The 11,562-nt window shown below is 44.4% G+C and overlaps 1 protein-coding gene across 3 annotated transcripts in view; it reads right to left on the bottom strand.

The window, feature by feature from the left end:
- cnksr2a (connector enhancer of kinase suppressor of Ras 2a) overlaps positions 1–9,076 on the bottom strand; it is a 61,818-nt gene extending 52,742 nt beyond the window's left edge. For 2 of the 3 annotated variants that reach the window (XM_024280108.2, XM_036217380.1), the window contains exon 1: positions 8,692–9,076. In XM_024280108.2, coding sequence (XP_024135876.1) covers positions 8,692–8,755 — 64 coding nt within the window. In that variant the 5' untranslated portion in view covers positions 8,756–9,076. The remainder of the gene's footprint in view (positions 1–8,691) is intronic. The other variant, XM_024280107.2, reaches the window with a different exon arrangement.
- Positions 9,077–11,562: the final 2,486 nt, after the last annotated feature.

The following is an 11,562-nucleotide window of genomic DNA, read 5'->3' as shown; positions in this document are numbered from 1 at the left end:
CCCTCGTTTTCGTGGGTATGGGAGGGGCTGCTGCAGACAGAGCAGGTTTTTAGAGGATTACTCTTAAATGCATGAACGGATCAAATACTGTTTTGGGGTTCTTTATAGAGAGGAATGAACAGTAAAATGCATTTAAAACCTCAAAAAGTAGAATTTTCATAGTTGGGCCCTTTTAAGTAGACTTGAAGTCTTTGTAAGCACAAACAGAAACGATCCAGGAATGATCTCATGGTAATCTGTCATCATGTCCTTGCAGGCCTTCTCTCTGCTGACTTTAGAGTCTAGCAGTTGAATCCATGCAATGAGGTGAAGTCCTGCCCAGCTCTCTGTGTGAACAGATGACAGCAGAACACGGTTCCTGCCGTCTCCTCCACGCCGAGGCGAACCCCTCCCATCGTGTCTGAACATAAGCTGTAGGAATGCTCCACCTTTGAGCCTGGATGCCTCTGAGGTTCATGAACTCCCCGTCACCTAAGACACACCCCGCACCCGGCGAGGAGGAGCGGCGTGCCTGTTTGCGCGTGTTGTGGTACTAATGTCCGAGGACGGGGGCGGGGCCTTCTGCTCAGGAGCTGCTGCGCCAGTCTGTCAGCTGTTGTGCACAGACGGTCCGAGACCAAAACTCACCAGCCTCCCACAAACACACACACACACCATATGCGCATGAACGCCACGGAAGACTCGCAGCATCAAGAAGCAAAGCTCCGTCTGTGGGCTGATGGGAACGCTGTAAACCGTGACCTGCTTTTTATGCAAAATGACAAACTGCTGGTTTTTGAGTCTAAATTTAAATGTTAACAAACGTTAAAAGTCAAATTTCAACTGCACTTCAAAAAGAACAAAGACATTAAAAAGACAAGAACAAGTTGGTATTTTTAACAGATTGTTAAGAACTGGAAAAAATGAAACAAATATTTATTTCTGTGAACTATGCATTAAACCTTCGGCTTACTATCAGAAATGTATTATTAAAGATGATTATCGTGTAAAAAAAGTGATGCATTCATGTTGTAAGGGTAATTTTTCCCAGGGTTTCCATATGACACTAAAAAGCTTCCCTTTATCTGAACATTTTGAGAGTTTAATTGACCCCACAAACATGAAGCTCCACATACTCAACTGACTCAATGGAAGGACAGTTTTTCAGCTTCTCTAACCCTAAACCAAACTGATTTCAGCTGCGCTCACATGATTGCAGGAGTGTTTTTTTTAATGAGATATATTCTTAGAGACACTAAGCTAGCCTTCTACCATTTTCCATCATACGTAAAGATAAAAAGCAACGCCATGTTGGAATGGTACGTAAATGATGAGATACGGCTCAGCAGATCCAGCAAAACAACCATAAAATAATCCATTTTGGTCTTATTAAAAGGAAAAAAAACTCTGATTCAAACTGAGATTTACACAGTTAGACTCCAGTCTCTGCCAGAAGGACTCAGGGACCCCCACGACATGGGGCGGCGGTTTTCTGTACGCCACGTCCCTTTCCACCATCAGGCGGTATTTCTGTTCAGAGCTCTTTCCTCTGAGGAAACCCTGGTTAGTTTCTGTTCCTCAGTTTAGTAATCTGATTACCAGCAGATCATCTGGTTTGATCTGAGGTCAAACACAAACACAAATACCACAGTCATCCTCCACAAAACTAAAAACACTGGTGGTCCTGCCAGAAAACATGAAAAAAGTGCAAAGTCTAAAGTTGCCATTGACTTTGAATAGACTACAAGATCAGCCTAAATGTGAACTCACTCAGATCTCCCTAAAATGTTCTCTAGAAGTTTTTCTTTATCAGCTGACAGTAATAATTTACTCATGAAAAGTCACATTCTTGTTTTTCATCTTGCATCTAGACCAGGGGTGTCAAACATATGGCCCGTGGGCCGTATCCACACCCCCCCCCCCAGAAAGTTTAATCCAGCCCAGTTATGAAGAAAGATATATATACAAATTTTCAAAAAAGAAAGCCATTTTCTGGCCCATTCCTGTGGCGAGTTATGGTTCTTCAAAGAAATGACCATAATTTCACCACAAGGGGGAGCAAATGAAACTCAAGAGATCAAGGGCCTAAAACTCTTATCGTTTACTTTTTTAATTTACCGCTGTATTTTCAATTTAACATGCTTATTTGATATCATATTAATCAGAACAACCTCTACTAAGTGACACTGCCTTTATTTAGTCATTTTTCCATGTTCTATTCACACATCTGACATAAAATCATGCAAAAACAGTAAATTCCGTCTGGGAAAATGGGATTTATTTTGCTGTGGAAACCCCCAAAATGTTTTACCAACTGTTTTTACAACATAGAATGAAAGTTTTAGGTGTAATTTCATAAAAAACTACAAGAATAAATTTAGTCAACAAACTGATCAACACATTTCTGAATGTAAATACCCCAAAAAATCCTGGTGAAATTCACAGATTTCTTATTTGGGCCACATATATGAACAGTTTCTGTTGATAGAGGAACATCCCAGAGCTCACAGCCCCATGATGTGACCTTTCATTTGCGGTCTAGTCTCTTGGGTGCCGGTCTCCTGGGCCCGGCGGTCTTCTCTCCACGCCAGGAGTGGGATCCCCGAGATTTAAGATCTAGAGCAGGGGATCAATCTACATCGGAGCCTGGGGGTGTCCAGGTCTCGGTGGTGCGGAATCCGGTCCTTGCTTTCAAGAACTGGTCCTCTCCAAAACTCCATCAGTGGGTGTGCCTGGTCGGGCCTTGTTTACATCACTCCTTGGGGCCTCCATTTCTCTTGTGTGCCCCTCTCCTCGGCGGGGGTGCGCGGCCCCTGCCCTGCTCCCCCCTGGGCCTCCCGCGGCAGGGGCAGGCGGCTGTCTAGAGCATGTGGGTGGGTCGCCCTTGGGGACCCTGACCCGTACCTGGAGTGGGGCGGGGGGATGCTCAGCACTGCCTGGTGGTGGTGTGCTACTCTTCTGGGGTTGGGGGGCTCTCTGGGGGTGGGGTCCAGCGTTGGCCCTCCTGCCGCGGTGGGGGGGCTGCTCCTCTGGCTGGGCTGGGGCCTGCACTCTCCGTGTTCCTGTGCCTTCCTGCTCTTGGGTGTGGGGGGCCTCTGCGGCGGTCCCGCGTGCCCGGTCTGGGTGCTTGGTGGGATTGCCCGGCGGGCGGTTACTCTCTGCGGCTCCATAATAATAATAATAATAATAAATTTTATTTATATGGCGACTTTCCATGGCGGGTGTTGGGGGGGCCCTGGCTGCTGCTGCTGCCCCGGCGGGGGGTCTTGGCGTGGGGATGGCCGGGTGCTCTCCTCTTTGTATATTCCATCTTTATCCACATTAGGAAACCATAAACACTCACCTGAGCACAGGTGTCAGCTCACCTTAGCACTAACCGTTTGTGTGACAGAATGAAAGTCTTTATCTGAATGGGTTTGTATGATGGAGTGTGTGAGCTGCTGTTATATTGTGTACATTCTGACTAGATTAAATGTTGAGACTATCTCAACCAACAGGTGTGTGTGTAGACAGGCCCCGCCCATTCTAGTTTACTATTTAGACCTGGATGTTTCATGATGTTGTTTCCCTCTGTTGCCATCTTCTTTTTGTCTCTAAACCACCCCCCTTTTATCCCCCCCACCTTCTTCTTTTCCGGCCGGTCCAACAAAACAAAAAACAGAACATAATCTATATAAATAAAGTTTAGCATTAAATACAACAGGGGTTTATACTCAATAAATCCCTGTTGTGACAGTAAAATCTGACCAACACAAGAAGCTCTCAGCCCACATCTGTTGGCTCAGCTGTTAAGTTAAAAAAAAAAAAAGAAAAAAGAAGTTAATCAGAAAGCAGCAGAGGAAGAATGATTATTCTGACATATAAAATGACTGAGAAATAACTGTCTGTTTCTCAATGGGAGTCAATGGGACTTTGGCCTTTTTGGAACCCAGTGGTACTTCCTATATGGAACACGGAAGGAGGGGGGGCTGCTCAGTCCAGTTCTTTCTTATACAGTCAATGGGTCATACAGACAGTACTTTAGTCTGCTTGTGTGGCTTCCGCTTTAAGGAAAGCCCCAAAAATAAGACTTTATCTCCCAAGAGTACTGCTGTCCATTTGACAATTTTTCTGGAATTCCGTTTTTTTTTTCCTCTTTTCTTTTACCTTTTTTCGACATAAACTTTCTTTATTGTGTTTGTGAAGGATAATAAATAGGTTTTAGGGAGAAGTTTGATCCAGCTGGACTTCAGATCGTCTCGGCTGGAATCTGCTCTCAGGTGGGGGCGTATCAGTAATGGGCAGGACTTTTGTGGAGAAACACAGAGTTTCCGTGATTTTTGACAATGCTGGTGGTTGCTGTTGTAGTAAACTCATGTCGCACCCTGTCCCAAAGCAAAATTAAGATCGCTTTCCTCCTTGTGGGGTTCCTAATAACAGACAGCTCTGTTTCACTCCGGCTCCACCACAAGTGAGCTGACCTGCATTGCAGCTGTCTGATCAAAGTTTGTCTTTCGCCTTATTTTTTAAAGTTAAAGATTGCTTTTGTCCAAAAACTACAAATAAAGGCCATATTCTGCCTTTAATTCACTTAATTTAATTAATTTTGTTAATTTAGTTTAATTTCTCATTGATTAACACATTTATATTCAAACAGAGCATTTATTTGCTTTAATGTTAGATGTAAGACATTCAGTCTGTATAAAACTGATATTTTTTGTGAAATCCATTTTATTTGAAATGTATTGGACTCTGTGAGTGAAAGTGTAATAATAGGTGATTAGGCTACAAGGTTGTTTGAGCCATTTTTTCAAACTAAGACAAAAACAAGACAAAAACAAAGCTACAGATAACAGGTTGACTATATTCAGTGCTTTAAGTGGACAACAAGAAGTGGCGGTGCTCTCTTTATCGGAAGTCGATACATAAAATAGAATTTTGAATGTAAATATTAATCCATAAAAAGAAGTCCTTTTTTGAACGTGTCTTAATATGAAATAAGAAAGAGGGAGCTCAAGTCTAGTCTAAAAATAAATGTAGTCAAACACGAACATGTGTTCGTAAAATTATTTTAATGGGTGTACAATTATAACATTCATTTTCAGTTTGATGTAATAATAGAAAAACAGGCAACTAACAACACTGTAACAAAAATTACTGATTTAATTTGTCAGAATAACCCTTTTTGAATAAGTATGTATTTTCCTAACACGTTCTTCTTGCAAATTATTTTTTTCCAGTACATTTTTGTCCTTTCCGTAAGTTAGTCAAGTTAAAAACTGACCAATCAGACGCGTCAAATGACAGCGTGTGGTGCCCGCTGGCCCCCACCTTGAGCATTTGATTGACATCTTCTCCCGAACTGCTTTCAGTGGAAGGAGGGATGTGAACAGCCAATAAGCGTACTCATGATTGTCGACTGTAACTGCCCTAAAAACACAACTCAGACAAACTCGGTCTGTCACTGTCAGTAGATTTGGCCTCATTTGGCGCCGGAGCTACGGCATTTATACAGGGATGTTACTCCCTCTGTCCAGTGATAACATGGTGTAGAGATCCCCACTGACGTTGACGTACAAATTGGACTTGCCATCTGCCAAGCGCAATGAATTGTGGGATACCTTTACATTTGTTTTTCTAGATAAATTCGATTTTAATTATGGTTTTTTTTGTCTATGTGAGTTGTTGTCTGGTTGTTTTACTCTGATTTCTCTTTATTATTTTATCCGGATGTGTTTACTTCTTTTTGCACCATAAGTGAGAGAGAGGGGAAGGATAATGAAGATCTTGTGTTGTCCTGTTAGAACAGCGTATTTGAAGGTGAAAAAAGAAAATTTAAATACTCTACCAGATCTCATAGGGAGGATTTCTATCAAGTGCTTCATGACTCATTTTAATACGGAAGTCAAAATAGAGCACCGAACGGTCCTAATTAGGTGAGAAGAGGCGGTGCTCTAACGTGTGTTTGAGGGAAGTCCCGGTGTAGGTAACACATGTGCTCGGCCTGTCAGAACGACTAGTGATGACGTCACACAACTGTAACAAACGAGTTGGCTAATTTGCAGTTTTTCTGTACTGAAACTGATGTTTAAAATAAAGTTTATTTTTAGAAAAAGAAAGGAAAAAAAGTGTTGAGATCTGCTCGGGCTATTATTTATTATTTTGGCATTAGCGGGACTTCATCCAGTCCGTGCGATCAGAAAGAAGTTCAACATTGGCAGGATGTATTTAGAAAAAAAAAAAATAAATACGTACGAATAACTACTTTCTTTTTTCTCTTTTTAATGTGCAACCAACAACAAGCTAGCATGCTACTCCAATTACCATAGGCACCACTGTCACTTTCACCTTCCAAACTTTCTCTAGTTCCTCTCTGAGTCCCTGGTGTTTCTCCAGTTTCTCATTGATGTTGCCATCTCCTGGTACTGTCACATCCACTACATTTCTTTTCCTCTGGTCTTTATCCACCACTGCAATGTCTGGTTGGTTAACCATTACCATCAACAATATTAGACTGATCATAAATGTAGCTTGGTTCATGTTTAACTCATCAAAGTATCAGAACCATCTGGCAGGAGGGGACACGTCACCGTAAAGACCAACACATTGATTATGTTTATTCTGAAGGTTCACTGAGCTGCCAACATTTTACTGAGATGCCAATGCTGTGAGTTTCCATTAAAAGAATAAAGAATGTCCATGTAGCCAGATGAAGACTTTGAGGTCAAGGTCAAAGGTCATTTCTAACTTCATGAACTAAGTTTAAAGTTGAGGAAAAGATTGGAAATGAAGGATGTATTCAGACTGGACACATGTGGACTGCTGAAAGTGAACCAGGTTTCATCTCCCTCAATAATCTGGAACAAAGTTTCAGTGTGAAGAGGACCCTGGACCTGGACCAGGAACCAGTCTCAGACCCATCTTTTAAGGTGGTCTTGGTTTGTTTTCCAAACAGACTGAGCTCTGAGATTCCTCAGTCAGCGATTCATTGTATTGTTAAACGACTAAAATAAACATTCATCTATTACGTGTGGCAGTGTTCTTGATGATAAAGTGCGAGATATGATGAGTCACACTTTCCACATATTAGACTGTTGTGTGTCATATTTCATTTCTGTCTTTTTAAAGGAGCCCAGCCACTATGAGGGACCGGCATCTAACGGTGACACCTCTTAGACCTAGCAGCTGTTGGAAACCAACCACACTGGAAGATGTACGATATCATACCATCACATACCTGGCCTCCGCCCAGTGGGATATGTCTGGTTCCAGAGGCACCCTGAGCCATTTTATCTGGATCTCCTTAACCTGGAGGAGCAGTAGCTCTACTCCTAGTCCTCTCCGGGGGGACCGAGCTCCTTCTAGAGGAACGCCCAGCCCCTTACAGAGGAGCCTCATGTAGGGAACCTCGTTCCTGAGGTCGTGACCCAATAATTTAAGTGATTAATTAATTCTCTATCAAACCTGTGTGGTTACTTCTCTTCCCAACAATCAGTTGATGCTGCAGCCTGTGGGTTGCCCCCCCCTTTTCTCAGCTGTGGGCCTTGATAACAGCAGAAGATGTCTGTCACTGCCACAGCCGAGTGTGTCAGATCCAAACTAAAGGTTTCTCTTCAGTTTAAAGTCTTTTCTCAACCCACCATGTTTTTCACCACACACTTTTCACCACACCGTTTACCACAGCAAAGGGAAAAGCATTGACCACAGCATTCACCACAACATTCACCACAGCGTTCACCACAGCATTCACCACAGCGTTCACCACAGCGTTCACCATAGCGTTCACCACAGCGTTCACCACAGCATTCACCACAGCGTTCACCACAGCATTCACCACAGCATTCACCACAGCATTCACCACAGCATTCACCACAGCGTTCACCACAGCGTTCACCATAGCGTTCACCACAGCGTTCATCACAGTGTTCACAATAGCGTTCACTACAGTGTTCACCACAGCGTTCACCACAGCGTTCATCACAGCGTTCACCACAGCATTCATCACAGTGTTCACAATAGCGTTCACTACAGCGTTCACCACGGCGTTCACCACGGCGTTCATCACAGCATTCATCACAGTGTTCACAATAGCGTTCACTACAGTGTTCACCACAGCGTTCACCACAGCGTTCACCACAGCGTTCACCACAACGTTCACCACAGCGTTCACCACAGCGTTTACCACCATGTTCACCACAGCGTTCACCACAGCGTTCACCACAACGTTCACCACAGCGTTCACCACAGCGTTTACCACCATGTTCACCAGTGTTTAGCAGCCTTACATTAATGACAGAACCCTGTTAGGGCTTTACAGCAACTTTCAGAGCTGCTTACATCTCCCTTTATGATGAGTTAGTCACAGAGCAGAACCATTTCCATTGAGTCCAAACCCAGAACTGTCAGGTTCTGTTTGTTCAGCAGGCCACTATAATCTAGCTGTTTGAAGCAGATGATCTGCTATAATTTATGACAGTCAAGCTAAAGAACACCAGATCGTCATTCATGAGAAATTAAAAACAGAACATCTTCAGACTGAGCTGATCCACGAGAGATCATGAAGACCAACCGGTTTGTGTACCGAACCCCCCAGTGGTCACGAGCGGAACTGTCCCGGGTTCTGAAACCAACCTTTTGGACAGAAACTTCTTCTTTCAGTGAACTTCAGCTGCGACATCTTACCCCCCCCCCCTTCTTTTTGTATGTGTGCGTGCGTGCTTCTGAGCAGCTCACCTTTCATCCAGTCCACAACCTGGCTCGTGCTCCATTTGCTCACCGGCTCCATCACCAGCGCCATGGAGGAAACTTTGCGCAGACTCTCCGTCGCGCACCAACGTCGTTCGCGCGAACGGAGACGATGTCCGAACCGTTAGAGGCGCGCGCCCATCTCCCCCCAGTCACACATGCTGGTCACGCCGGAGCCCCGTGCATTCCCGGTGCATTCCGCTCCAGCAGAGTCTCTCTGCGTCAGTCCGGTCCTGCTAAATGCGCGTGCGTGAGCCGCATGTGCACGACAGGGCAGCAGCAGCAGCGTGGGATTGAAACTAGGCACAAAACGCGCCTCCCTCTCTAGATATGATGAGTCCGCGCACGCGCCAGGTGGGTGGCAGCGCGTTCTCGTGTCGGTGTGTTTCCCTGTGGAGGCGCGGTCCTCAGAGGGGTAACTGGGGTGCAGGGGAGGGGGCAGCGTGGAGGCTGATGGGGAGTCAGCTGCTGAGGAGGAACATCAGGAATGTCCTGCATCCTGGATCTGATGAGGATCAAACCTTCAGGATCATCAGGATCCTGCATCCTACTGTGGATCTGATGAGGATCAAACCTTCAGGATCATCAGGATCCTGCATCCTACTGTGGATCTGATGAGGATCAAACATTCAGGATCATCTGGACCCTGCATCCTACTCTGGATCTGATGAGGATCAAACCTTCAGGATCATCAGGATCCTGCTTCTTCTCTGGATCTGCCGGTAGAACCTTCAGAAACCAGACCAGGTTTTCACTCCTGGGGAGACGTCCCTTAAAGAAAATCTGGGGTGAAACTGTCTCTCATCTCAGACTTTCACATAAATGATTCCAAGACTTTCTTTATTTCATTTTAGGAAACTTTCACTCAGATGACAGTTACAAATCACTTCATTTTTAAAGGAGGCTGGTTTGAATCCCGGATTGTCTCAAAGCCTTCCACTCAACTTCACTCTGACTGCCAGAATCTATTGTGATCCGCCTGAACCCATCAATCCGCTGATCTGCTGGTGACATGAAGGATCTCAGCGGTAGTCCTTGATTTAACCAGCAGAGGGCGCCAGTGGAAAGGAAATCTGCTAAGAAGATCCGGGAGATCAGATCCTGGAATCCGGCATATGGACGGAGGGGGTCGGGACCGGGGCTGGAGGGAGTAATGACGTTTGCAGATCACCTGGTCTGGTGTTCCTGAAGAAACTGTCAGATTTTTCTGTTCTGGATGAGACTTTTCTCCCCAAACTCCAGATTTCCTGTGAATAATTCAGTGGTTGACACATTCAGCACACATGAACCGAAATAAATTATTATTATAAATAAATTATAAATTATTAAGGTTCCAGTTTTTTTTATTGTGTACGTTTTTATGCCTAAAATGCTCAGAAATGACACGGATACCATCTGGGAATATTAGTGTGTTCTTGGATTAAAGGATAAACGACTAAAATGATATTTCAGGGGGACAGTGTTTAACATCACTTAAAAACAGTTTTTTTCAAAAACGTTACAAAATCTTTAAGCAATTAGTTTATTCATAGGATTGGCAACAGGAATCTGCCGCAGCCATGTTAGGTCCAAATCACCAATGGATCCAGTAAGGTAAGTCAAAATACACTAATGCACTAACACAAGGGGAGCGGCAGAGAGACAAGCTGTACGCTCTCAGTCTGCAGATCCGACGCCCCCCCCGATGAACATGACCATATTAGGAGGAGAGCATGTAGACTATACCAAATGCTTTGTAACCAGGTTAGGATTGTGTGTGTATGTAGGTTTCAGAGTCTGTGTGTGTGTGTAAATAAGAGGGCCAAGGTGTCCATGTGGAAAGCTAAGATGATAACAAGAACTAAAACATTTTATGTGAGTGAGTCTCTGCAGCACCCTCAACTGCAATATTTTCTCCAACAAGCCACTCCTCCAGTTTAGAGATTACTGACCCATAAAAACTTAGACCTCTCAGTCCAGACTTGGAAACCATTCCATTCATCCTGATTCTAAATCCTTAATGGGATCATGGGAAGCTGGAGCCTATCCCAGCTACATTGGGGAATAGGTGGGGTCCACCTTTGATGGCTGAAACCAAAGAAGCATGGACTGGTTCTGTTCTGTGTGAAAAACCCCAAACATTAATCTGATAGCAGAAACGAGCACAAACGTTCTCAGGAGACATTATCCGATCCAAAGACGACGTGAACGCACGGCGAGCTGCTGTTTGACCCCGAACTGTCTTTTCTTTGTAACAGTTAACAATCAAACTTTTGTCGTTTTATGGGAATGAAAGCTGGAGCTGGAGGACCCTCCAGGACCCTCAGAGGGGGTCATGTGACCTCTGTGGTTCCCCTCTCCCATAATCCACCTGTTATTCTGCAGCGTCTGAGCCGAGCAGGACAAACATCATTGACAGAACTTTGTGACATTCCAGACACTCATCCAACCTCTACAGATCTGTTTGTCATCACAAAGTCAATCATTTCCATCCTGGCAGCCGACGCTGTCCAAAGTTCAGCAACTCTTTGTGTCACTTTGTGTCTGACGTCAAAGACTGTCAAGTTTTTTTCCAAAAATCTCTGTCACATTTTTACTTGACTGAGTCAGAGTCATGTTGGCATTTTTCACAGTTGTAAACAGACCTGAGAGCCTAAGCCCCTCCTCTGAACTATTCTCAGAGCCTAAGCCCCTCCTCTGAACTATTCTAAGAGCCTAAGCCCCTCCTCTGAACTATTCTCAGAGTTTAAGCCCCTCCTCTGAACTATTCTCAGAGCCTAAGCCCCTCCTCTAAACTATTCTCAGAGCCTAAGCCCCTCCTCTGAACTATTCTAAGAGCCTAAGCCCCTCCTCTGAACTATTCTAAGAGCCTAAGCCCCT

Source organism: Oryzias melastigma, linkage group LG20 (genome assembly GCF_002922805.2).
Source record: "Oryzias melastigma strain HK-1 linkage group LG20, ASM292280v2, whole genome shotgun sequence".
Lineage (NCBI taxonomy): Eukaryota > Metazoa > Chordata > Actinopteri > Beloniformes > Adrianichthyidae > Oryzias > Oryzias melastigma.
Note: the sequence above shows the minus strand (reverse complement) of the source record. Positions and strands in the feature narration are given on the sequence as shown.